Source organism: Phoenix dactylifera, chromosome 9 (genome assembly GCF_051530095.1).
Source record: "Phoenix dactylifera cultivar Ajwa chromosome 9, Ajwa_hap1_PhDact_Kaust_v1.1, whole genome shotgun sequence".
Classification (NCBI taxonomy): Eukaryota; Viridiplantae; Streptophyta; class Magnoliopsida; order Arecales; family Arecaceae; genus Phoenix; species Phoenix dactylifera.
Window position 1 is genome coordinate 32347892 of NC_143198.1, and position 22904 is coordinate 32370795.

Below are 22904 nucleotides of genomic sequence, written 5' to 3' on the forward strand. Positions count from 1 at the left end.
TTTATGAGTAACATTTTGTAACAACCCAGGACCTCACCCAAAATGGCTAGCCGGAAGGTATTATTTGTATTTCTTGATCCTGTATAAGTACCCAAGATCTATCCAGCAAATAACCGATGTGGGACTAAACACATGTCCGTACAGATTCTCACATACTCCCTCTATTCAAGTCCTGACGTCCTCGTCAGGCTAAGGGTTCATATCTATTCAAATCTAATCATAAACACCACGATTGGCCCGTGGTCAGCCTCAATGGATCCGTGCTGCAGTGTTTCCTAGTCCACATAGATTATGGGCCGGATCCGTTCTAATACCATTTGTAACAACCCAAGACTTTACCCAAAATAGCTAGCCGGAAGGTAATATTTGGGTTTCTTGATCCTGTATAAGTACCCAAGATCTACCCATCGAATAATCGATGTGGAACTAAACACACGTCCGTACGAATTCTTACATATTTCAAGTCACATTAGACTGTAGCCATTTGACTCCCGTAAAACTAAGGCAATTGCTGCATGGTATGTGGTAGGCTCAATCGGCTTGTCAGTAGGTGCATTAGGGAGGCTTCATGAAGAATTGTTAAGGACTGATGTTTTCTTTTTAACTCCTTGGAAACGATAAATTCTTAAACCCTGCCTCAGAATTCTTTTTTTGTAAATTAAGAAAAAAAAGTATTTGGAGTTCCCGTCTTACAAATTTGTTCCTGGTTACCTGGAGCATCACATCATTGCAGACGAGGAAGCCACATGCCCTTCTCATCAAGAAACGGGCTTCTCAAAGATTTTATTAGACTCTGTTGTCATTATAGAGCTATTTTAGACTACGTGAATCTCCTCGTTTCCATTTAGATTTGCCGTACAGTTGTTTTTATTCTCTACCTTGCCGTATTCTATTGGAATTGCAGGAATTGCCAGGCCCAACCAGAACTTCCTGTGCCCTCGTTTGGGTCACAAATGATTCACTTGCGTTGTTATAATGGGACAAGGTACCGAGTATAAATATATATATATATATATATATATATGCACGGCCCCATGGTTCGGTATAGTCATCCAGAAAAAGCTCAGTCCCAAGGTGGTTGGTGCCGATGCACTAAGCAAGTTAAGAAATCCAGCTCTAATAAACTGTACTGCCAACCACCGTCCCACTTGCTTTCCGTATCTTTCCATTTAAAAAGTGGTGGTGGTTGGAGATGAATAGATATTCCGAGCGTCGAAACTCCACAGATTCCCATAGATTCTTTTCGACAGGCGGCGGTAGGTGGGTGGAAATCTAACCCCTCAGCATTTGTATTTTGACTCCCCCTCCATTCATTTGTTCGTTCCCAAGGATTTCGTCCACCCCATATTATATCACATATATTTCTCCCCCCCTTGTCCCTATTTTTCTGAGGTCCAAGATAACGATAACCCGCCTGTGACTTCCCTCCCCGCCAACCATGCTCTCTTCCTTCCCAAATCCCATCAACCACTCCCTTATTTTCCTCTCTTCTCTTCCTCCACTTCGTTTTATTTCTGTCTCACATATTCTTGCGTATAAAAGGAAAAGGGAAAAAAAAAAACAGGACAGAATTCAGGCGAAGATCCTCCTCCATCCAGACTTCATCCTCTCCTCCTGCAATGCTGCACCTCCCATTCTCAGATATATAATATATCATGGGGATTGGGGGCAGAAGGCCATGGCTCCCTCCACGTCAGCTTTAAGAAATCGTGCCCCCACCTCACCCACCCACCCACCCACCCCCTCCAGTGGATCTAAGAAAAACTTAGCCACCAAAATATTTTTAATGTCATTCAGATAAAGTTTTATATATAGACCAAGTACCCCAAATTTAGTCTTACACGAACCCATAGACGCCGGAGTCGGAGGAGGCCGAGGTGGAGCTCGGTCCCCCCTGTAGCTCACCCTCTTCCTCCGCCTCCTGGACGCCATAAATACAAAACAAAGAGATATAGATAGAAAGAGAGGTCTCTCCTTCTCTCTCCATCTCTCTCTCTCTCTTATCAGTGTTTGACCAATGGAGCGAGCTCGAAGACTAGCTAGCCGGGCGATCCTCCGCCGTGTGATGTACCAATCCAAGCCACCCCAGACGCCCGCCCCCAGCGCCTCCCGCCACCTATCCTCCCTCGCGCCGTCCGTCTTTCCGGCGAACCCCGCCGTCCGCCGCCCTCCCGCTGCTGACTACCCCCCCTTCCGCAATGCTGGCTGGCAGTCCCGGTCGATCTCGGTGGAGTCGATGCGCCCCAGCGACACCTTCCCCCGGCGCCACAACTCGGCCTCCCCGGATGACCAGGTCCGCATGGCCGAGCTCTGCGGCTTCCCCTCCCTCGACGCCCTCATCGACGCTACCGTCCCCAAGTCCATCCGCATCCCACCCATGGCCCTTCCCAAGTTCGACGCCGGCCTCACCGAGTCCCAGATGCTTGCCCACATGAAGCGCCTCGCCTCCATGAACAGGGTCTTCAAGTCCTTCATCGGCATGGGCTACTACAACACCTTCGTCCCGGCCGTCATCCTTCGGAACATCATGGAGAACCCCGGGTGGTACACCCAGTACACGCCCTACCAGGCCGAGATCGCCCAGGGCCGCCTCGAGTCTCTCCTCAACTTCCAGACCATGATCGCCGACCTCACCGCCCTCCCCATGTCCAACGCCTCCCTCCTCGACGAGGGCACCGCCGCCGCCGAAGCCATGGCCATGTGCAACAACATCCAGAAAGGCAGAAGGAAGACCTTTCTCATCGCCTCCAACTGCCACCCCCAGACCATCGAGGTCTGCAAGACCCGGGCAGACGGGTTCGGCCTCAAGGTCGTCGTCGCCGGCCTCAAAGACTTGGATTACCTCTTGAACGATGTCTGCGGTGTCCTGATTCAGTACCCCGGGACGGAAGGCGAGATACTGGACTACGGGGATTTCGTCAAGAAGGCGCACGCTAGCGGGGTGAAGGTCGTGATGGCGACGGATTTGCTGGCGCTGACGATGCTGAAGCCGCCGGGCGAGCTGGGAGCCGATATCGTTGTCGGGTCGGCGCAGAGGTTCGGGGTGCCCATGGGTTATGGCGGCCCCCATGCGGCGTTCCTGGCCTCGTCGCAGGAGTACAAGAGGATGATGCCGGGGAGGATCATCGGAGTCAGTGTCGATGCCACCGGGAAGCCAGCGCTCCGGATGGCGATGCAGACCAGGGAGCAGCACATCCGGAGGGACAAGGCCACCAGCAACATCTGCACTGCCCAGGTCTGGAATCTGTTTGCTGATTTCCCTAGCTGATATCAAAGCTTTTGATTCCTTGATTGGACGGATTGCTGATAGAGAATTGTATTGGAAAATTTGGATTTTTAGGCGTTGCTTGCAAATATGGCTGCAATGTATGCGATGTACCATGGGCCTGAAGGCCTGAAAGCGATAGCTGATCGGGTTCATGGTCTTGCTGCTACTTTTGCGCATGGACTGAAGAAACTTGGAACCGTGGAAGTCCAGAAGCTTCCCTTCTTTGATACTGTGAAGGTTACATGCTCTGAAGCAAAGGCAATTCTAGAAGAGGCTTACAGAAATGAAATGAACCTGCGCCTTGTGGATGCAAACACGGTATGTGATTCTATCCATTTCCTCTTTAATTGCAGGAGAGGAGTCAGCTCGTTTGAGATGTATGTTTGATTCTTCCTTGAAGTGGATACTGGTCTTATTGTAGTTTTCTGGTACTACAGATAACTGTGTCTTTTGATGAGACTGCAACGCTGGAGGATGTGGACAAGCTGTTTAAAGTGTTTGCTTGCGGCAAGCCTGTGCGTAGTTTTTGCCTAACAGCTTACTAATGTCTAAGATGAAACTTGTATTCTCTGAATATCGGAAAAAGAGCTTATGCTTGTTCAAATTCTCAGGTAAACTTTACTGCTGCATCTCTTGCACCCGAGGTTCAGCCGGCAATTCCAAGTGGACTTGTTAGAGATAGCCCATATCTGACGCACCCAATTTTCAATTCGTATGAGCCTTTCCCCTATCTAGCCGTCACAGTGTATCCCAACTCTCAAGAACCATTATAGTTGCTTTCTCTGCCTTCCAGGTACCACACGGAGCACGAGCTGCTTCGGTACATCCATAAGTTACAAGCAAAAGATCTTTCGCTATGCCACAGCATGATTCCTCTTGGGTCTTGCACCATGAAGCTGAATGCTACAATGGAAATGATGCCTGTGACTTGGCCCAATTTTGCAGATATTCACCCATTTGCCCCTTCCGAGCAAGCTGGGGGTTATCAGGTAATGCAGTTTTTCTCACAATGCTTAATGCACACCATGTTAAATTCCTCATAATCTGTGGGAAATATGAATTGACAGAATTTTAATTTTCCGATTAAAAGGAAATGTTCGAAGATTTGGGCGAACTCTTGTGCACAATCACGGGATTTGATTCCTTCTCTTTGCAACCAAATGCTGGTGCTGCTGGAGAATATGCAGGGCTCATGGTTATTCGTGCTTACCATATGGTAGATTATCTGAACATTTAGATCATCAAATTGCCCACTAATTCAGTTGTTCATCTTTGAAGATGTAGAGCTTTTAGATCATCATCTGTTTATGGTACTTATATATTTGTTGGTAACAAACTATAGGCAAGAGGTGATAGCCATCGGAATGTCTGCATCATACCAGTCTCAGCTCATGGGACGAATCCTGCAAGTGCAGCTATGTGTGGAATGAAAATAGTAGCTGTTGGAACTGATTCCAAGGGTAACATTAACATTGAGGAACTGAGAAAAGCTGCCGAAGCACATAAAGACAATTTGGCTGCTTTAATGGTATGGATGCTGCATCTTTTCCATTTACAATTTATAAGGAAATAGTTTCTCTTCTTTAAAAATTATTTTATTTATATTGATGAAATCTTTATGCTCATGGCCTTTATGCTGCAAAGATAGCGGTGCGAACATTTTGATGCATAATGAACACTTTTGCATAATATTTGATGATTCAGTAATGGATTCGTACTCAATTTTAACTACCATGCATACATGTCCTACATAAGACCGCCAGCTGCCTAGAACATTTTAATTATCTTTAGCGGTTCAATCTTGTTTCCATAGGTTAAAATGATGTTGGATTACATTGATGAATGCTCACTTGGAACGGTTGAAAGCTCATGCTATAAAATTTTTAACAGCCACTGGCACTTTTATGATATTGATTAACTGACACTTCCTCAGGTCACCTATCCTTCAACTCATGGAGTCTATGAAGAAGGCATTGGTGAGATTTGCAAAATTATTCATGACAATGGTGGGCAAGTCTACATGGATGGAGCTAATATGAATGCACAGGTTAGTTTTCTCTTCTTGTTTAAATGAAACTTATAATAGACGTGTACATGCTACTACGTATATTACATTTACATGTGTGTAATTGTTGGATTAGTGGTTACTAATCAACAATAGCAATAATTGGTTATTAGGGGGAAATGATAGTAATATTCCCAGGTCACTCTACCTATTAAACTTGCATGCATGCATGCGACAATCTAGAATACCTGTTGGGTTCATCATATGGTATTGTTGTATTATTGTATCCCCAAATGGTTAGGGAAAGAGCTTGCCTTGCCCCCTCCCTCTTTTGTAGGGTATATTTAGAAAGTTTCTCCTGTTTTCTATTAAAAAGTTTTTTATCTTGTTTACAGGTTGGATTAACAAGCCCTGGCTGGATTGGAGCAGATGTTTGCCATCTTAACCTCCACAAGACATTTTGCATCCCACATGGTGGAGGTGGTCCTGGAATGGGTCCTATTGGTGTGAAGAAACACTTGGCCCCATATTTACCATCACATCCTGTGGTAAGATAGTTTCAGTTGACTCATATTTGGAAGTTGTAAAACTTACATTATCATCACAACACATGCCAAATTTGTTAACATATATCTCTCTTTGTGACCAAAAACTTTTATATTCTGATATATTTTCTTGTACGCATTATCCCTCTAATGAACACACCTTGCAATATCTTGAATCAAATTCTTTGAGAAGTTTGTGCTATAGACATTATTAATTTTTTCCTGCTAGCATATTTGCGTTTAAATGGAGAATGTAATTAGCGAGCAATGCATTGAATTCCACTTTACTCATTATCTAGATTGGTTTAGTGTAGCTCATAATCATAACTATAATTGTTGATGAATTCTCCCACCTATATGTTTATGTACTTTGATTTTACATCGGTATGCTTGTTTCTTGTCTGCTAACTTTTTTCTGTTTTCTAAATTTATGTTTCCTTGTACCTTTATCCGATTCTGTTTTACGTGCCATATGCTTCATTATGCTAATAATGTTGCTCCCTTCTGTGATATTAGGATTTGTCACATTGATTTGCATTCTTTTTATGATCCTTTTTCTTTCCTTTCTTATTATGATCAATTTTTTCTATGTTATATTTTTTTTTCATTCATATCAATGTTTATCACTATAGATGTGTCTGTTGGTTTCGATCATCACTTTCCTGATTGCTGCATTCTTTGTGGCATTGAGTATCTTTATTTTTGCAATCCTTTTTACTGGTCAATTTAAATATTGATTATTGACATTCTGATGTGCCTTAATTATACTACTTCAGTTGATACCAATGATGATTTTTGTTATAACTAGCATCTGGTGGTTTCACACACACTTAGAGACACAACCACTTCAGTTGTTACACTAGATGATTTTTGTTACAACTATAGCTATGTTTCTACTGGAACTACATTTTCTTTTGATCTTATGGCACATTCCTGAGGTAGAGTTACAAAGTACGTGACAATTTCAAGACCATTAACTGTATCAGTTATAAATGATAATATTCTTCTTTCATGTGCATATAATTTCGTCTCATCGCATAATAGGAAATGCATATTATGTGATTTTGAGGTCACTGGTTCTGTCAATTTGATATCTTGTTGAAAAGTGATTATCATTTACACCTTCAATATATTTAACACAGCTACCGTTTGTGATATCAGGTGCCAACTGGTGGAATACCGCTACCTGAAAAGGCTCAGCCGCTTGGTACTATTTCTGCTGCACCTTGGGGTTCTGCACTTATTTTGCCCATATCATATACGTACGTAGCTATGATGGGTTCTAAGGGACTAACTGATGCATCAAAGATTGCAATCTTGAATGCAAACTATATGGCTAAGCGTCTAGAGGTATCTTAATTCTTCCTTCTCATGTCCATTTACTCTCTGCATGCTTTGATGTCAATAGGTACTTTCAGCTTACAGTCATAGCCTACCTGCTGATAGTTGCTCTGATTAATTGATCCTTTATATTTAACTTCATGTTGCAGAAGCATTACCCTATTCTTTTCTGTGGAGTAAATGGAACTGTTGCCCATGAGTTCATTGTCGACTTAAGGGGTTTTAAGGTTCTTTTGACCAAACTGTTTCATGGTTGTTCACCTACATCCTCCTATTTTTCTTGATAATGAGTTTCGCTGGGATTTGATTTTGCTGCAGGCAACTGCTGGTATAGAGCCAGAAGATGTTGCCAAGCGTCTTATGGATTATGGATTCCATGGACCCACAATGTCTTGGCCAGTGCCAGGCACACTTATGATCGAACCCACTGAAAGTGAAAGCAAAGTACTGTTGCGAGACTATTCTCGTTCATTAGTTTCCCCTCTTCTTCAACGTATTTTATATTTAAAGCAAATTTAATTGCTCTTGCAGGCAGAACTAGACAGGTTTTGTGATGCTCTCATCTCTATTAGGGAAGAAATTGCTGAGATCGAGAGTGGTAAAGCTGATATCAATAACAATGTCATGAAGGTAAAGACTTGTGGTAGCATCAGCGCACTTGCTTAGAATTCTCCTAGCTAACTGCACTAATGCATTTCTTCTTTCAAAATAACATGTTTTAGTTTCTTTTCCAATAATGTTTTCCTCGTTGCTATATGGATTTTACTGAAAAAACAAAATCCAAGCATGCATAACAAGATCAATTCAGGAGCTCCTGTAGTTCCTTGCACCAAAAAATGTTGTTATTTGCATTGTTATTTGGAGAATATAAGAGAATCAAATATGCAGGGTGCTCCTCATCCACCATCCATGCTTATGGGTGACACATGGACAAAACCCTACTCCAGGGAATATGCAGCATTCCCAGCTTCATGGCTCCGAGGTTCTAAGTTCTGGCCAACTACAGGTACTGGACTCCACCACTTTATATTCTGAACATAAAGACCAATTCCTCCATGGTTGAAGTGATAACAGAGCTAATGCTTTTGGTTATCGTTAATTCTTCAGGACGTGTGGACAATGTGTATGGCGACCGCAACCTCATCTGCACCCTTCTTCCCGCATCACAGATGGCTGAAGAAGCTGCAGCTGCTACGGCATAGCCCTGTCACACCACAGCAAATTTCTCTTACTTAGTTTCAATAGAACAGAAAGCTTCTTCTCATCATCCTTAAACTGTATATATAAGATCTTGCGAGTGTTCGCTTCTGCACTCCTGCAGCTGCCGACATTCCGTTCTCCTCCTTTTCTGCATGCAGCTTATTTTAAATGATATCCTAAACGTTCTATTATTCTTCTGAACTTAAGATATTTGTGAAGCATCTGTGCAAAATGAATTCACATCTCATCTCTTTCTAGAGATCTGTTGCAAAATCAACAGATATAGATGGTCAATTTGTTGCGAGGTATACATGAAAAATGGAATGTTGCGGTAGAGGAATTGCTTGCTCTTTCTCCTTCCATCCTAGATGGAAACCAAGCTACCTGTACTGTAGCAGGAAGTGCGGATGTTTGAAATGTGACTACTACCGTGCCAGAAGTTAGCAATTCATTTGTTTTTTTTGCTTACTGATGTTGGTTCTGAGTAGCATCTGATGTTTAATGAATTTATGAGAAATTCAGCTTTTTACTGTTGGTAATTAAAGCGTGGGACTGCATCTACAATTCTCCTTCTTGGATTCCCTACAAGCAAAAGAAAATTACAGGAAAATCTTCAGAACTGTAGGACCAGCCATTCTCAGCCATGGATCACTGGTGAGCCAGCATTCAACTTAGGAACATCAATCGTCTGTTAAATTATTAACGTATAAGTTTTACAGACTACATTAACAAGTTGATGCGAGGGTTTTGCAGTGGTCATAAGGTGACATTGACTCTGCAAATTCTATATAAACTAATCTAAATCTTCACTTTGGTGTCTCAAATATATTTCAGAGTGGAGCATCCAACCAGCAACCTTGTGTGCAGATTAAGTCTGCGAACTACAAGAGGAAAAAAAAATGAGGATGTTTTACCAGAAAACTCCCGAATCTTTTAAGATTTGTTTGAATTCCAAAAACCTATTTTTTCTCCCTCTTTTTTTATTGCTTTTTCTAAAATATTTTCTGTTTTCCCCCTTCTTAAAAACTTCGGCACTTCTAAAGGAACCCGAGTACTAAACTGCACCAGCGCGCCTCTGAAGAAATCAAAGAAAGCAAAACAGAAGAACGGAAACGGTATACAAAACTTAAGACCACCATATATTGAGATTGGAGAATCTATTTCTTTCTCCGGCTAAATCGGAAAAATGTTTGAAAAACTTGTTGGAAATCCTTGCCTATACGTCTTATTACTAACCGCTCCTTGAATTGCGAGTGCAAACACGAAATCGGCTGCAGACTTTAGATTAAACTGTTTCGAGGTCCCAAAATTGGCTGCATGTTTTTAATAATACATTTGTCCCATTATAACGGCCGTTACCTATATTATAACGGTCCACTATAACCGGAAATAACAGAAAATTATGAATAATTATGATTGCCATATTTTTTTTACCTTACTTACCTCAATAGCATAACAGGTTGGCCGAAACCTTTATAACAACCCTTATAATAGTTATGATGCCGGTAAGGTCATAATTTTCTTTTCCCTACAGTAGATGAATCATACACATCTAATATAAATATATCTAAAAAATTAAAAATATAATAAATATCGAAGTACTCTGAGCAGCACTTTTTTTTCAACCCACAAGCCTTCCAAATGATCGGCCACAAAGGAGGTCACAATCTGCAGCCTCATTTTTGTTACCATGGTTCAACTTTGTACCAGTCCCAAGATTTCATGTTGCCCAAAAATTCAGAGATTTCTTGCTGCTAATTAAGGTTCAATTGTTTATACATCCCTAAACAACTCTTAAATTAATCAGGCGGACCTTGATACGTGAGTTTTAATGTGGGGCCACACGTGGGAATCCTTATTAGACCTATAACTTTCCTAAAAAAATAATTTATTTAATAAATTTAGCAATGTATGTATGTATGTATGTATGTGTATATGTATATAAGAATACGTTTGGCTGCTTAAAGGAAAACCCCGATGGCCGCCCCAACCGCGACGGCCGGCAGACGTGTCTCTCTGAGGCGAGAAAAAGAAGCTTGATAGATCTTGGATCTCTTCGCTGCAGCGAAGGAAGTCGAAGCGGGCCTCCTACTCCCCTGTCCGAGTCTCCTTGCCTCCTCCTCGTCGTTCATGTCTTCTTCTAGTGCTGCCTCGACTCCTCCGCCTCCATATGCGGCGAAGAAGGGCTTCCTTCGTCGCATCGTGCCGCTCCTCCTCGCCGCCAATCTCGGCATCGGAGGTCAGTCGCATTATCTGCCTTCCTCTTTCCATCTCTCCTTCTTTACCCTTTTAACCTTCATCCATTTTCTTCATCTTTCTCTTTTTTTCTATTAGATGGAGAGCGGTTTCAAGGTGTCGAGTGCGTTCGATGTGTTTGTGATATGTTTTTTCGTTTTCCTTTTTTGGCTAGAATTTGTGATGTGATTGATGCGAAATGGGGAGCTTTAATCCCTAGAGTTAGGTATCCCTAATTTCTCTCCTTCCCCCCCCCTTCTCCTCTGTTTGGATCTTGTCAGGAGAAGAAATATTTTTTCTTTTTCTTACTATTTTCTGGATGGGAACTCAATCATTCTCTGTGTGACTTGATCGTTTATCAAACTCTGATGCTTCAGCTATTTGTTTGGGTTTGTTATTGGTTTTGGATATCAGACTAAGCGGGAAGAGATTTTTTTGATTTCTTATATGACACATTACTTTGATGACTTGCTCGTTTCTATAAGCAAGTCGTGTTGGAAACAAACGCAAGGGTTTTGCTTGACTTTTGAGAAACTGCAATTTTAAAATCAAGCAGCGTCAATCAGAGCGTAGAACTAACTTGATCGAACTGCAAAAATTGAAGATGATCTCGAGGTTCAGCATTTGTGGAGCATGTATGTTAATCTGCCAGTGGCAACTCAGATTCATCGGAAGTGTTTGTGATAAACTTTTAAGGTGATGACTGTGTGATAGGTTGCTAAAAAGATATCACTTATGGCTACTTGTCTTGCATTGGAAAGTTTTGGGAAATTGATAATTGGATCAAGCACACTGTATATTTCTCCACTTTGGGATGAAAATTCTTGATGTATGTCTGTCATCTCTTGATATTTTTCAGATGCTAGCTGTGTAAACCTAACACTAAACTATAAAATTTTAAGGCTATCTTCTTGGAGTTTTTGTTTTTGGACCTGGGTGCACAGCAATATTCTTGGTTTTGGAATTCGGTATAATGTGTTTTATGGCATCCAAATAAGCACCTAAAGCTTGCTATTGAATATGGAGGATTTTAGATGATCACAAGATTGTTTAAAATGACTACTTAATAATTGTTTTGAAAGGTGTGGCTGCTAGAGATCACCTTAAGGATCACGAGAGAATCTATATGAAATGAGGTGTGAATTGGAGAGTGAGACTTATGTAAATCGTGCATGTTAACCTTACTCCCTGTCTTTTATTGGAGGCATAGACATTTGTCTTTACTTATTTTTCACAAGCAAAAGAAGGCAAACATATTGATCCATACAAGATGACCATTTTCATGGAATGAAGTGCAAAAGTTTGGCATGGGAAGATCTGCTATTGTACACAGTTCAAGCTTTTCTAGGATTTCGTAACACATGGTACTGAAACTAAGCATGGAATCTTTTGATTTATTTGTTCTAATATCTCTGCACATGTAAGATACAGAGTGTCAGAATGCCGCTATTTAAATCCAAGTAGGATATTCAGGTGTAAATAAAAAATTTATATCCTTTATATGTTTCTCTTTCACATGATTTTTCTTAGTTTACATATGATTTTCGGAAAGAAATTATACATCTTAAAGCTTACTCCATACACCTCACTTCATCGAAAATCTAAATGTCTCACGTTTAACATATTGGTAGAATAGAAGCACGTGTAACATCTTATCTTTCACTGTCTGAATGGCATTCTCATCTCGTTGTGGGTTGGTGGTCCAGTTGAAATAAAATGTACTTTGATGTGTGCCTCTTTTCATCTTATAGAGATGCTGTAGTGTTGTATTATTTGTAGGGCCATCGTTGAAGTAAATGCAATTGTTTTGGTATTTACCCATATGTCTTTCTTGGGCTTGTGCTTACTTGGGGATGGTCATCAAGCAAATTGATATGTCATAAGGAGAGGGGGGGGGGGGGGGGGGGTGGTGAAACTAGTATCGTTAAATAGGTGGATCCATGTTTGTGTAATTTACTTTGTTTTCTTTCATACCTATTAAGTGTCTCTGTTCTTTCCTTCATGTTTCTTCTTCGCTTGGCCTTTTAAAACACGAAATATACCCTAGCGGAGTTCCATGGTAAACTTTGTAGGAAGGGGAAGATGGAATGGAAAAATATTATTAGGAGAATTAGGTAATTGTTGGGTAAACTATAATAGGTTATGCGCTCAAACTGCCTATCAACCATGACAAGCCCGCTTGGTACATTACTACATTTTTAAGGCCTATCTTTTCTTTGGGTGCTGATTTGATTAGAATGCCTTGGAAGTTGGACAAATCTTAATTCAAGGTTCACGCGTATCTTAGGCACAGCTGCTTGTTCATCATTCACTGGCAGTCTGAGATTCATGTACAAATCTTGGCATGCTGCCATCATTAACTGCAGATCTGCATGTGCCAATGAATGGCAGATGCATGGGCACGTCCCCAAGACTTGTCTTTTGAAGTTAGCATGGGTTGTGGAGGGTTAAGTAACACCACAGCTGACTGTAAACAGGAATGCTTGGAAAATGAGGATCCATAATACCAATCCCATTGGAATAAGACTGGATGATTATGATTGTGGGTATGCATTGTGGAAGAAATTTGAAGTGCTTCTAGATGCTGGTATGTTTCGCAAGCAAGAAGATCTGATTAGTTTGCTTGAGATAGCAAGTGATTCTTTCAAGCTTCGATGATTATTTTTTATTGTTCACAAAGTAAGTACCCTAATTTCTTCATTTAACATTTTGATACAACATGCAAGTTTTTTCCCTTTTTGGCCTAACTTCAAGAGAGTGAAAATGAAGCTTCTCTTATGCAGTATCAGTGGTAGACTACTCCCATAACTTTTGCCAAGAGCTCAATGGATGTCTGTCCTCATATCAGATGATCCTTGCAAAGTTGTCGATAACATAGTTATAGGCTTATAGCTATTTTATGTGAGTATATGTGGATGTATTATGTATTCAAGTTGTTTTCACTCTAGAAGAGCACCATTATGGATCACCTTTTACTTTGAACCAAAATTTGCTATATAATAAGACATGCAACATCTCTGCAGGGCGAGTAAACAAACATATAAAATATTACTATTCTATTATTTCTGTTTAGCTTCAAGTAGCTTTCAAGAATTATCATCTCTCAGCATGCTCAACATTTATCAATCTAAGAGTTGACATACACCAAGTATTATTATGTCATCACAGAAAATTATCTTTAGTTGGATGTTTTTAATGAAAGCTAATTATTGCTCAAAATTGTTTAAAAATGGGCATTAGTTTCCATTATTTCAGATTATGGTACTACATGTTATTCTCCAACTAAACAGTACTGTAACTTGCAGTATATGTTCTTACAAGGACTTCAACGAGACAGCCAACCGATAAGGATGAGGAAGTTCCTTCTTCTCCAGTAGTCAGCACTGGCGCTCCAGTTCCTGAGAAGAAATCATCTGCTGAACCTCCTTCAACACCCAAAAAGGTGCTCCCTCCCATCCCAGAAAATGAGCAGCGCCAGCTCTTCAAGTGGATTCTGGAAGAGAAGAGGAAAGCAAAGCCTCGTGATTCAGCAGAGAAGAAGAAAATTGATGAGGAAAAATCTCTTCTCAAACAGTTCATTCATGAGAAATCAATCCCAGTCTTATAAGGACCTCATCCATGAACTGACTTCATTAAGAGACTGTTGTGCTTGGATTTAACATGGATGTGGTTTCTATAACGGCCAGTTGGTCTTATATGCTGTTCTAGTTTTATCTTTGCAAACATCTAAATGTGTTGTTTAGATAGATTCAGCAGGACTCTTCACGGTTCATAGAAGAAATCATGATATGGTTGTCATCTTCTCTTTGAACTGTACTGTGTACAGAACTGATTGGGATTTGAGATAATGCCTCTTAATTGTTTTTTATTAATAAAAATTTTTGGGAAGGTGTTTACTATGGAAGTTAATCAATCTTTTTGAGACTTAAATTCAGAGCTCTGTTCAGTCCATTTGCATCCTAACAGTATGACTAGTTTCTGGAATGAGATAGAGAGTATTTTTGTGCAGCATGGAATAGGTGATTGGTCAGGGAGTTTACTGACTGATTTCTACATGGTTCCAACAATGAGTCAACAACTGGCTCTGAATGCAAGGTTAACTGGTGCTTTCCATACTGGTGTTCACCCCCTGCTACCATGATCTAATTGGTCGGTTTGCATGATAAACCTTTTTGATGCGACGAAGTAAGTGGTCTTGGTGCGACGTTGCCGGCTGCTGTCATGTTGCTCTTCTCTGCTAAATTTGTAATACCTATGCTTTAGTTCATGGCCATGGTGAGGGGCTGTCAGTAAATGAAAAAAATGCCCTTATGCCAGATGATAAATTGCTGCTGCAACTTCTTTATAGATGAAGAGGACGTGCCATAAATCTAAGGCCATCATATAATTTGACACCTTATATTTAGTAGGGATGTGTTTTTTGAGAGAAATAAAGGAAGACCTCCTGATAACTCTTCTCTAGTTTGTGACTGAACTCTGGAAACTATAGGCTATAATTGTTTTATAGCCTATAATTCCCAAAGATTTATGCACTTGTTCCTACAATAAGGAAGCATTTGGAAGCTTATTCGAATCAGATAACAAGTAAATTCTTTTATAGCTCAAAATTGATTAATATATATAAATTATGACTAATTTTGAGAAGCCTGCGAACTGCAACGGTGAATTGGCTGCCATGATTGCTGTTATAGTCAAAATCTTTTACTATCAGCAGCAGAATACATGCCAAAGTTACCTTCTGGAAAAATTTTACCGGAATTTCTAACAAATGGCTATAAAAACAAATTTAATCAAAAGAAAGCATCTGTCTCTCTGTATTTTAAAATCCTTGCATCTAGATCCCGGCATATCTACTCTCCTATATCTTTTATAGCTAGCTGTCGGAGATTGGTGGACATCTGTAACAGGCATGCGTTGCAATGTTATACCACTGGATTTCTACAGGAAGAAAGCAACAAATTGATTCTGATGAACTTAGGTTTTTGGTTTGCATCTAGGTGCAAAATAGTGGAGGCCCGTACTAACCTTTGATCTCTGTTGGAACCATTGGGTGGTGCTGCTTTCCTCCCAATCTCGCGGGGCATGCAGAATTACAGGCATGCAGAGCGTGGGACAACAATCTCATGGGGATGATGCATTGCACTCAAGCATGCAGCATTTCCAGCACAAGTACTGCAACCTCTTCGCCTGCAATTGCCACTCATTTGTGGAGAACTGCCTGAAAACCAGCTTGCAATCTCTGTTGGAACCTGATAAATTTTGGAGAGGAAAATGGGTGGATGGCATGTCAGTTTTTCTGTCATTCTTCCCCTTTGTTTCATTGTTGTGCATTGGGATTTTGATGGCTGGTTGGCCATTTCTCATTTCTATTGGTTGGGTGGTTTCTTTTTGGGACTCTAGCCTCTTTTAGCATGGGAAAAATGAGGTGGATTAATTGTTCTGAACACTTTCTTTATACTTAATTTCCATCTTAAAACAGTTGCCAACCAGCACAAAGGGGCAGATATGGTGCTGCATGTCAGGTACTTTCTCATTCTCTTCTTGCCTCTTGGCTTCTGGAGTAATGAATTTAATAGTTATCAACAGCAAAGCCAATCCAAGGTCTACAGCATTTTTGTTGCTTTTTCTTTCTTCTGTTTTCTCCCATTTGTCTCCACCTGTGCAGAGATTTTAAGCTTTTGAGCTGCTTGTGACTTGCACTGTGCAGCAACGTATGGTAAAACTGGATGTGTTCAGAGAGAGAGATAGATTGAACTGATTTTTCATGCCAAGGGCGTTCAATGCCTTCCATGAAAAGCAGCAGTGCCGGTGAGTAAATTAGGTTTGCTCTTTTCACAAGTCAAGTAAATAGAAGTACCAAGTAAAGCACTTTCAGTGTCTAGAAGTACCAAGTGTGCAATGCTTTCGTGGATTGGATTTTTTTTTTTTTGATGGAATGCGGAGGAAGTAAGGTACTACCCCCACTCAATTTAATTAACTTGAAGTAAGCATATGTACAAAAGGAAAGAAGATTTGAAGAGGTACAAAGGAAGAGAAAAGGAAATTAAGGTCAAGCTAAAGAGGAGATGCAACTCTAAATTTGACGGTGTCCTCCAATCAATTTCTCCGGCCCCCAGGTGTTCCGAAAGATAAAAAGATTGGAGGATTTTTTAAAGGACAAAAAAAAAGGATGCCTGCCGACCAAGGAAGATTTTTTTGTTCCACTCGAGCCAAATATGCCCCATGCTCTTCTTAAGATTTGTTGAATATACCTTTTCCTCCAAGATGTCCATAAAAAGTGAAGATTAGGTGGCCATCCTCTAACAATTAGACAAGATTTAAGAGTAGTCCAGAAACTCCTCGCAAATGGGCTTCTACTGAAAAGATGAAAAATAGATTCCATATCACGACCACAAAAGAGGACGGCTTGTATTCACAAGAATCACAACCCATCCTGTATGAAGTTTGTTCTTCAAAGCAAGCCAAAGAAATACCATTACTTTCTCCTGCACTTTTGCCTTCCAGATGACTTTATAATAAGCACAAATAAGTCCTCCGATGTTGATAAGTCCTCCGATGTTGAGAAATCTATAGGAAGAATTAACTGTGAAAGAGCCATGTTGTGTGAGCTTCTAGACAAGAGAGTGTCAGCAATTCTTGATGGTCTCACTGTGGAGAGGAGATCTAACATGATCTGTTCTATAAATGCTAAGCTAATTTGAGTTGCAGTGGAGGTCTTGCAAAGGACCCAAGCTTCTTTTGTGTGTTGGGTGTTGGTTGTTGAATCTGGGTCTTTGCTGATCCACTTGCACTGTACCTGTCTCTTAAATTTGATTTTGTTAAGCTTCCTCAGTGTTGTTTTCTTGGGTTGCTCCCAATTTCGCAATCCAATCTAGTAAATTTTGTGAAAGAGCTTGCCCAATAGGACCTAACATCACCCAAACTAATTGAATTTACGAATGATAGCAGACCCAAGATTGATTCGTAATGTGATGCAGCACACTCAGCCACACGTGCATGATTTAACGAAGTGACTCGAAATCTCTTGAGGAGTTCCGTAAGGAGGTGCTGTGGATATCCAACAAAGTTTCTAGCTTCCATTGGATTGGGTCGGGATCCAACAAAATTCTGGCTAGACCATGCAATGTCCAGTCCGAACCCAACGGTTTGCTTCGATGCAATCCTACTCCATTATGTACATGGGGCCGGCTAATTTCTAGGGCCACACCTACTAACATATTTAGTGCAAGCTACTCTGGGATGCCCTCTAGATTCTCTAAAGCTGGGATGGGGAAACAAGGTGCTCTGCCAATATTCTTTTTCTATGTAAAGATATTTCTTTCCAATAGGACGGTTCACCATGCCAATCAGTCCTATGGGCTAATCACTAAAATAAGTTTTTTGATGAATGATTAGGCTGAAAATTCTATCGGATTTTTGGATTGAACCTATACAACCAGCAAGATCATAGAATCAGAGGCTGGACTAGATCTATATTTATAAATATCCAGGAATAGCTTTGAAGTAAAAGCCTATTATTGGATATTTTTGAATATAGATCTACTCTAGCTTATAATTTTATAATCTTTCTGGTTGTATTAGCTCAATCTATTAATTCAATAAATTTTTCAGCCCAATCAAGTGAAGTAAGACCTAAATTATATCTCATATTATATGCACCATATAGCGGTGCACCATGCCGATCGTAGGCATCATGTTGCTTGAATTATATGCCTTTTGGCGTGCGCTTAGGTGGCAATTCTTCTTCTGTTTATTGGTGTGACCCACGCATATTGTGACCTATTAGTTAGTTATTAGAGTCCGGGGCAAAAGTTAGAATCGACCAAGTGTATAACAAAATAAAGAAGGATTTTTTTGCATGAATATTCCCCTAAATATCAAATTTTGCATGAGTACTCTTTCAAAATTGATATTTGCATATATACTCTCGTAAAACACTTGTTATAATATTTTACTCTTTTTTATCCTTATTTTTGCATATGTACCCATGTCATCTAACGACATTAAAAATTAACGGTTTCAAATTAAAATGACTAAAATATTTTTAATAAGTAGATGGGCCAAAAAAATAGTTATAAAGCAATGGAGAATAGAAAAATAATTTCAAAATTTTATTTTATTTTTAATTAAAATATATATAGTTTTTATTAATGGTATTAGCAGAACCATTATACTCAGAGCATTTGTATAAAAATAGTGTTTTATAAGGGTACAGTAGTAAATATAAATTTTAAGAAAATATTTATGTAAATTTAAATTTTTAGAAGGATATTTATATAAGAAAATCTAATAAAGAAACAGAGCAAAAATATGAGTCATTCTTGCCGAGGATGTATGGGGGCGTTGGGCGGCATATCGCTTCGCCAAGCTTCGCATCCAATCCGATCTAATATGAATCTGATAAGCCGAGCTGCGCCGCGCCGCTTGTAGGATGGGAAATTAGTAGAAATCCATCCGTCAACCCCACTCAATCCACTTCTCCACGTATCCGTTTCCGCCGATAAAATCCCACGCACCGCCATCTCTCTCTTTCCTCTCTCTCTCTCTCTCTCTCTGCTTCTCCTCTAGAGCCCTCGCTCGCAAGCTAGGGTTTCTCTCTCTCTCTAACTCTCTCTTTCTTTCTTCGATCTCTTGGGAGGAAGAGTAGAGCAGAGGCGAAGCCGGAGGCTCGATTTCGGCCGCCATGAGCGAGGAGAAGGACGCCCTCGAGCTCTCCGATCTCACTTCCGCCCTTCCCTCCAACGCCCCTGGTATGCTCTCTTCTGCCTATCCTTTATTCTCTTTTTTCCTAGCCATCTGATGTCTTCGGGTGTGTGCAGCTCTGAGCGCGGAGGATAGAGCGGGTCTCGTTAACGCTCTCAAGGTGCCATCTTTGGTTTCTCTCCTGTTTGCGTTTTCTCTTAGTTTTGTTTTTTGCGATCAAGTTGGTTTTTTTATAAGCCGGTATGATGATATTGGTGGGTTATTGGGTTGTAGAACAAGCTTCAGAGCCTGGCGGGGCCGCATGCGAATGTGCTGGAGACCCTGACCCCCAAGGTCCGGAAGCGCGTCGAGGTCCTGAGGGAGCTCCAGGTCGGCCATTCTTTCTCAGTCATCATCTTCTTCATCCCTCCTATGGATGTCCTTTTTAGGCTTTCATCTTTCCTAATTAAAGTTATCTTTTTAAAATTCTTGCGGGAGGTTATGGTACTTACCTTTCTTTACTTACTATTTTCTAGGAAGTGTTCTTGTTAGAGGTTAGGGTTCTGGCATCTTCTTTAATTACTAGATTGAATATATCTGCGATTTCTGAATCAATTATTTACGCTATCAAGTTCAAGTATTCTTCTAGAACTTGGCTTGCTTTCATCGCTTTTTAATCCTGGGTAATTTAACAACCTCTTCGCTTGTATAAGGTTGTTGTAAGAACATCTTTCTTTTCTGGGAGGAGTTAGCATATATTCTCTCTTTTCAAGCCTAAAGAATGTCAAGAAGCCTACTTGAGCATCCTAATATTTCCTTTTCAATCTTCGCCCTTGGCTAGGTTAGATTATATATATATATATATATATATATATATATATATATATTCTCTCTTCAAATCTTTCATTGATCCCAGTGAAGACGGTTTTGATATTGATTCCTAAGATTAATACTGACAAATGGGTTTGAAATTGCCTCACCATGACACACTTGTTAGTATATGTATATTCCTGCCAAAAATTGCCACTTGTCACTTGTATCATCAATTATAGTCGTTTTGATAATTTTCAGGAGGTTTGATGATTCTTGCTTGTACTAATTCTGCTTTTTATATTCAAAGTATACTTTTGACTGAAGAACTTAGATGGGTATAGGAAGCTGTGATGATTGAAGCAATACTATGAACATTTTAATTAAGGAAAAGGAGTTTATGATTATCATCTTAAGTTTATAAATGCAGAATAGGAAACAAGGGAAATTTAAGTTTGTTTCAGTAGACTAGTGGAAGTGTTCTAATGGTTTCTCGTTATCCAGAGTCGACATGATGAGCTAGAGGCAAAATTCTTCGATGAAAGAGCAGCACTTGAGGCCAAATATCAGAAGCTCTATGAACCATTATACAATAAGGTAACCTTTTGTTGGTCGGTCTGATTTGTAGATTATTGTTTTTTTTTTTTTCAAGGCCGCTTTGTGAAAACACTAAGGTGCATTGAAAATTCAAATACTAATATTTGAGGTCGTTTGTCTCTGGACATGTTGTGCATTTGCTGATCAAATGACATTATCCTTCCCTTAATATATTTTTTGTATGTATATTGTGCAGCGTTATGAGATTGTGAATGGTGTGGTTGAAGTTGAAGGTGTTACAAATGAAGCTGCAGAAGAAAGCCCTGCAGAGGATAAAGCCAATGCAGGTTTTTGTTAGGACTCACTTAAGTTGTTATTTCATTCGTATTTGCTGTTTAAATTCTTATCTTTTGTTTTTTTTGCCTCAGAAAATGGTGTGCCTGATTTCTGGCTTACTGCAATGAAAGCTAATGAAGTGCTCTCTGAGGAGGTAAGCAGGACTGCAAGGGACGCATCTTGTTACCTTCATTTGGTTAAACAAATAACTTCTGGATGTGAATTCTTTTTTTCTTTGGTTCTTGAATTCAGATCACAGAGAGCGATGAAGGAGCATTGAAGTACCTCAAAGATATTAAGTGGTGCAGAATTGATAATCCAAAGGGTTTTAAGCTTGAATTTTTCTTTGATACCAATCCTTATTTTAAGAACTCTGTCCTGACAAAAACCTACCACATGATTGATGAGGATGACCCAGTTCTAGAGAAAGCAATAGGGTAAACTTGTTCACTGTATGCTAGATACCAATTGATGTTTACTTTTTTAAGTGCAGGAACTCATCGGATTGTTTTTGTTGTAGGACTAAAATTGAATGGTATCCTGGGAAGTGCCTGACTCAGAAGGTTTTGAAAAAGAAACCGAGAAAGGGATCAAAGAACACCAAGCCCATAACTAAAACAGAAAATTGCAATAGCTTTTTTAACTTCTTTACTCCACCTCAAATCCCTGATGATGATGATGAAATCGATGAAGATACTGTAAGTAAACTTTGTTTTTTGTCTGGGAGGGAACAAAGGAAAACTAAATAATCGTACTGTCTGTAAGCCTTTCTTATTTTTCCCATTCTTCTGGACAGGCTGAACAGCTACAGAATCAAATGGAGCAAGATTATGATATTGGGTAAGTCATTATAGCTGTTGATAATGATGTTTCTGGCGTCATCTTGTTGGAGCCAATCTGCCAATGTCATCATCATTTATGTAGAAATGATGAAAGGATAAGTTTGAACTTGTGTATCATGTTGAAAGACCATATATTTGATACTTTTATTAAATATTAGAGATTCAAGAGCTTAAAATTTAGCCGGTTTATCTATGTTTTAAAAGGTAAAGTGGCACCTTTGTAATGATATTGCATTTCCTTTAATAAGGTACTCAGCAGCCAGCTGTTATTTGCAGATCCACTATAAGAGACAAGATTATAAACCATGCTGTTTCATGGTTTACGGGAGAGGCTGTTCAGGTGGATGATTTTGAAGGCATAGAAGATGAGGATGACGAGGATGAAGATGAAGATGAAGATGAAGATGAGGATGATGAGGATGAAGATGAGGATGATGATGAAGAAGATGAAGGGGAACGCAAGGTCGGAAAAAAGGTACAAAGGCCTTTCAGATGCTTCTTTCTTAATAATAATTGTTGTTAATAGCATCTGACTTTTCACTATCTCGATTTTGAAATGCCCCAAGCAGTCGGCAACTAGGAAGAAGGTGCGCAATTTCTTTTCAAGTTTTAGCCTATGTATTTGTAATATGCTTTCCTTTTTTATCATTGTTGCTTATGCTCTGGAGCTGCAGAAGAGTGGAGCTCATTCTGAGGAAGGTCAGCAGGTGGAACGTCCAGCTGAGTGCAAGCAGCAGTAATATGTTTCAAAAATGAAGATGGTGTCATGCGAGACTTCCTTGAGTGTAGTGTTTGAGGATCTGTTTGAGATGATGATCAAGCAGAACTCTTCTGTTCTGATTCCCTACTGTGATTTTATTGGAAATCTAGTGGAATTGGAGTAGGGGTTGGAAATCTACTGCCCTTGTCATATATCATGTGATTGGTTTTTCCCGTTATTCCATTTTTTTTCTGGGTTCTGCGGATGGGGCGTCTGAAAATCTGTGAGAATACCCCTCCGCTGGGGTAAGATAAGGGTCACACCACGTTCAGCGCCTGTATGATGCATTTTATTCTCATAGTCGTTAATGATTCGGGACTGAAAAAAAGTTCTGCCAATGGTG

At 40.1% G+C, this 22904-nt stretch overlaps 3 protein-coding genes across 5 annotated transcripts; all 3 read left to right on the forward strand.

The window, feature by feature from the left end:
• The first annotated feature begins 1296 nt into the window (after positions 1–1296).
• On the forward strand, positions 1297–8560 carry LOC103720219 (glycine dehydrogenase (decarboxylating), mitochondrial-like). Its single transcript, XM_008809828.6, has 15 exons — positions 1297–3235; positions 3341–3586; positions 3706–3783; positions 3880–3980; positions 4062–4257; positions 4359–4484; positions 4611–4796; positions 5202–5315; positions 5669–5821; positions 6980–7168; positions 7309–7386; positions 7478–7603; positions 7691–7789; positions 8048–8165; positions 8267–8560. Exons 1-15 carry the CDS (start codon positions 2018–2020, stop codon positions 8359–8361), a joined length of 3123 nt encoding a protein of 1040 aa, XP_008808050.4. The 5' UTR covers positions 1297–2017; the 3' UTR covers positions 8362–8560.
• Positions 8561–10313: 1753 nt separating this feature from the next.
• Positions 10314–14498, forward strand: LOC103720228 (uncharacterized). Its single transcript, XM_008809837.6, has 2 exons — positions 10314–10598; positions 13900–14498. The coding sequence occupies exons 1-2, from the start codon at positions 10490–10492 to the stop codon at positions 14199–14201; spliced, it is 411 nt and encodes a 136-aa protein (XP_008808059.4). The 5' UTR covers positions 10314–10489; the 3' UTR covers positions 14202–14498.
• A 4513-nt stretch (positions 14499–19011) lies between these two features.
• LOC103720242 (nucleosome assembly protein 1;2-like) lies at positions 19012–22899 on the forward strand. 3 transcript variants are annotated; one of them, XM_088705078.2, is made up of 12 exons: positions 19012–19344; positions 19414–19457; positions 19571–19666; positions 20591–20683; positions 20880–20970; positions 21052–21113; positions 21212–21396; positions 21480–21657; positions 21756–21799; positions 22078–22276; positions 22371–22388; positions 22476–22899. In XM_088705078.2, the coding sequence occupies exons 1-12, from the start codon at positions 19278–19280 to the stop codon at positions 22539–22541; spliced, it is 1143 nt and encodes a 380-aa protein (XP_088561204.1). In that variant the 5' UTR covers positions 19012–19277; the 3' UTR covers positions 22542–22899. The 3 variants fall into 3 exon arrangements, with proteins under 3 accessions (XP_088561204.1, XP_088561205.1, XP_008808078.2); XM_008809856.6 differs by having other exon boundaries at positions 19136–19344; positions 22368–22388; positions 22476–22713; XM_088705079.2 differs by lacking the exon at positions 22371–22388 and having other exon boundaries at positions 19109–19344.
• Positions 22900–22904: the final 5 nt, after the last annotated feature.

Coding starts and splice junctions, on each gene's coding strand:
- LOC103720242 (XM_008809856.6), top strand. CDS start 19,278: ATGAGCGAGGAGAAGGACGCCCTCGAGCTCTCCGATCTCACTTCCGCC. Junction 19,667..20,590: donor AGGTCCTGAGGGAGCTCCAG/GTCGGCCATTCT, acceptor CTCGTTATCCAG/AGTCGACATGATGAGCTAGA. Junction 21,114..21,211: donor ATGAAGTGCTCTCTGAGGAG/GTAAGCAGGACT, acceptor TCTTGAATTCAG/ATCACAGAGAGCGATGAAGG.
- LOC103720228 (XM_008809837.6), top strand. CDS start 10,490: ATGTCTTCTTCTAGTGCTGCCTCGACTCCTCCGCCTCCATATGCGGCG. Junction 10,599..13,899: donor CGCCAATCTCGGCATCGGAG/GTCAGTCGCATT, acceptor TGTAACTTGCAG/TATATGTTCTTACAAGGACT.
- LOC103720219 (XM_008809828.6), top strand. CDS start 2,018: ATGGAGCGAGCTCGAAGACTAGCTAGCCGGGCGATCCTCCGCCGTGTG. Junction 4,485..4,610: donor TTATTCGTGCTTACCATATG/GTAGATTATCTG, acceptor AACAAACTATAG/GCAAGAGGTGATAGCCATCG. Junction 4,797..5,201: donor ACAATTTGGCTGCTTTAATG/GTATGGATGCTG, acceptor ACACTTCCTCAG/GTCACCTATCCTTCAACTCA.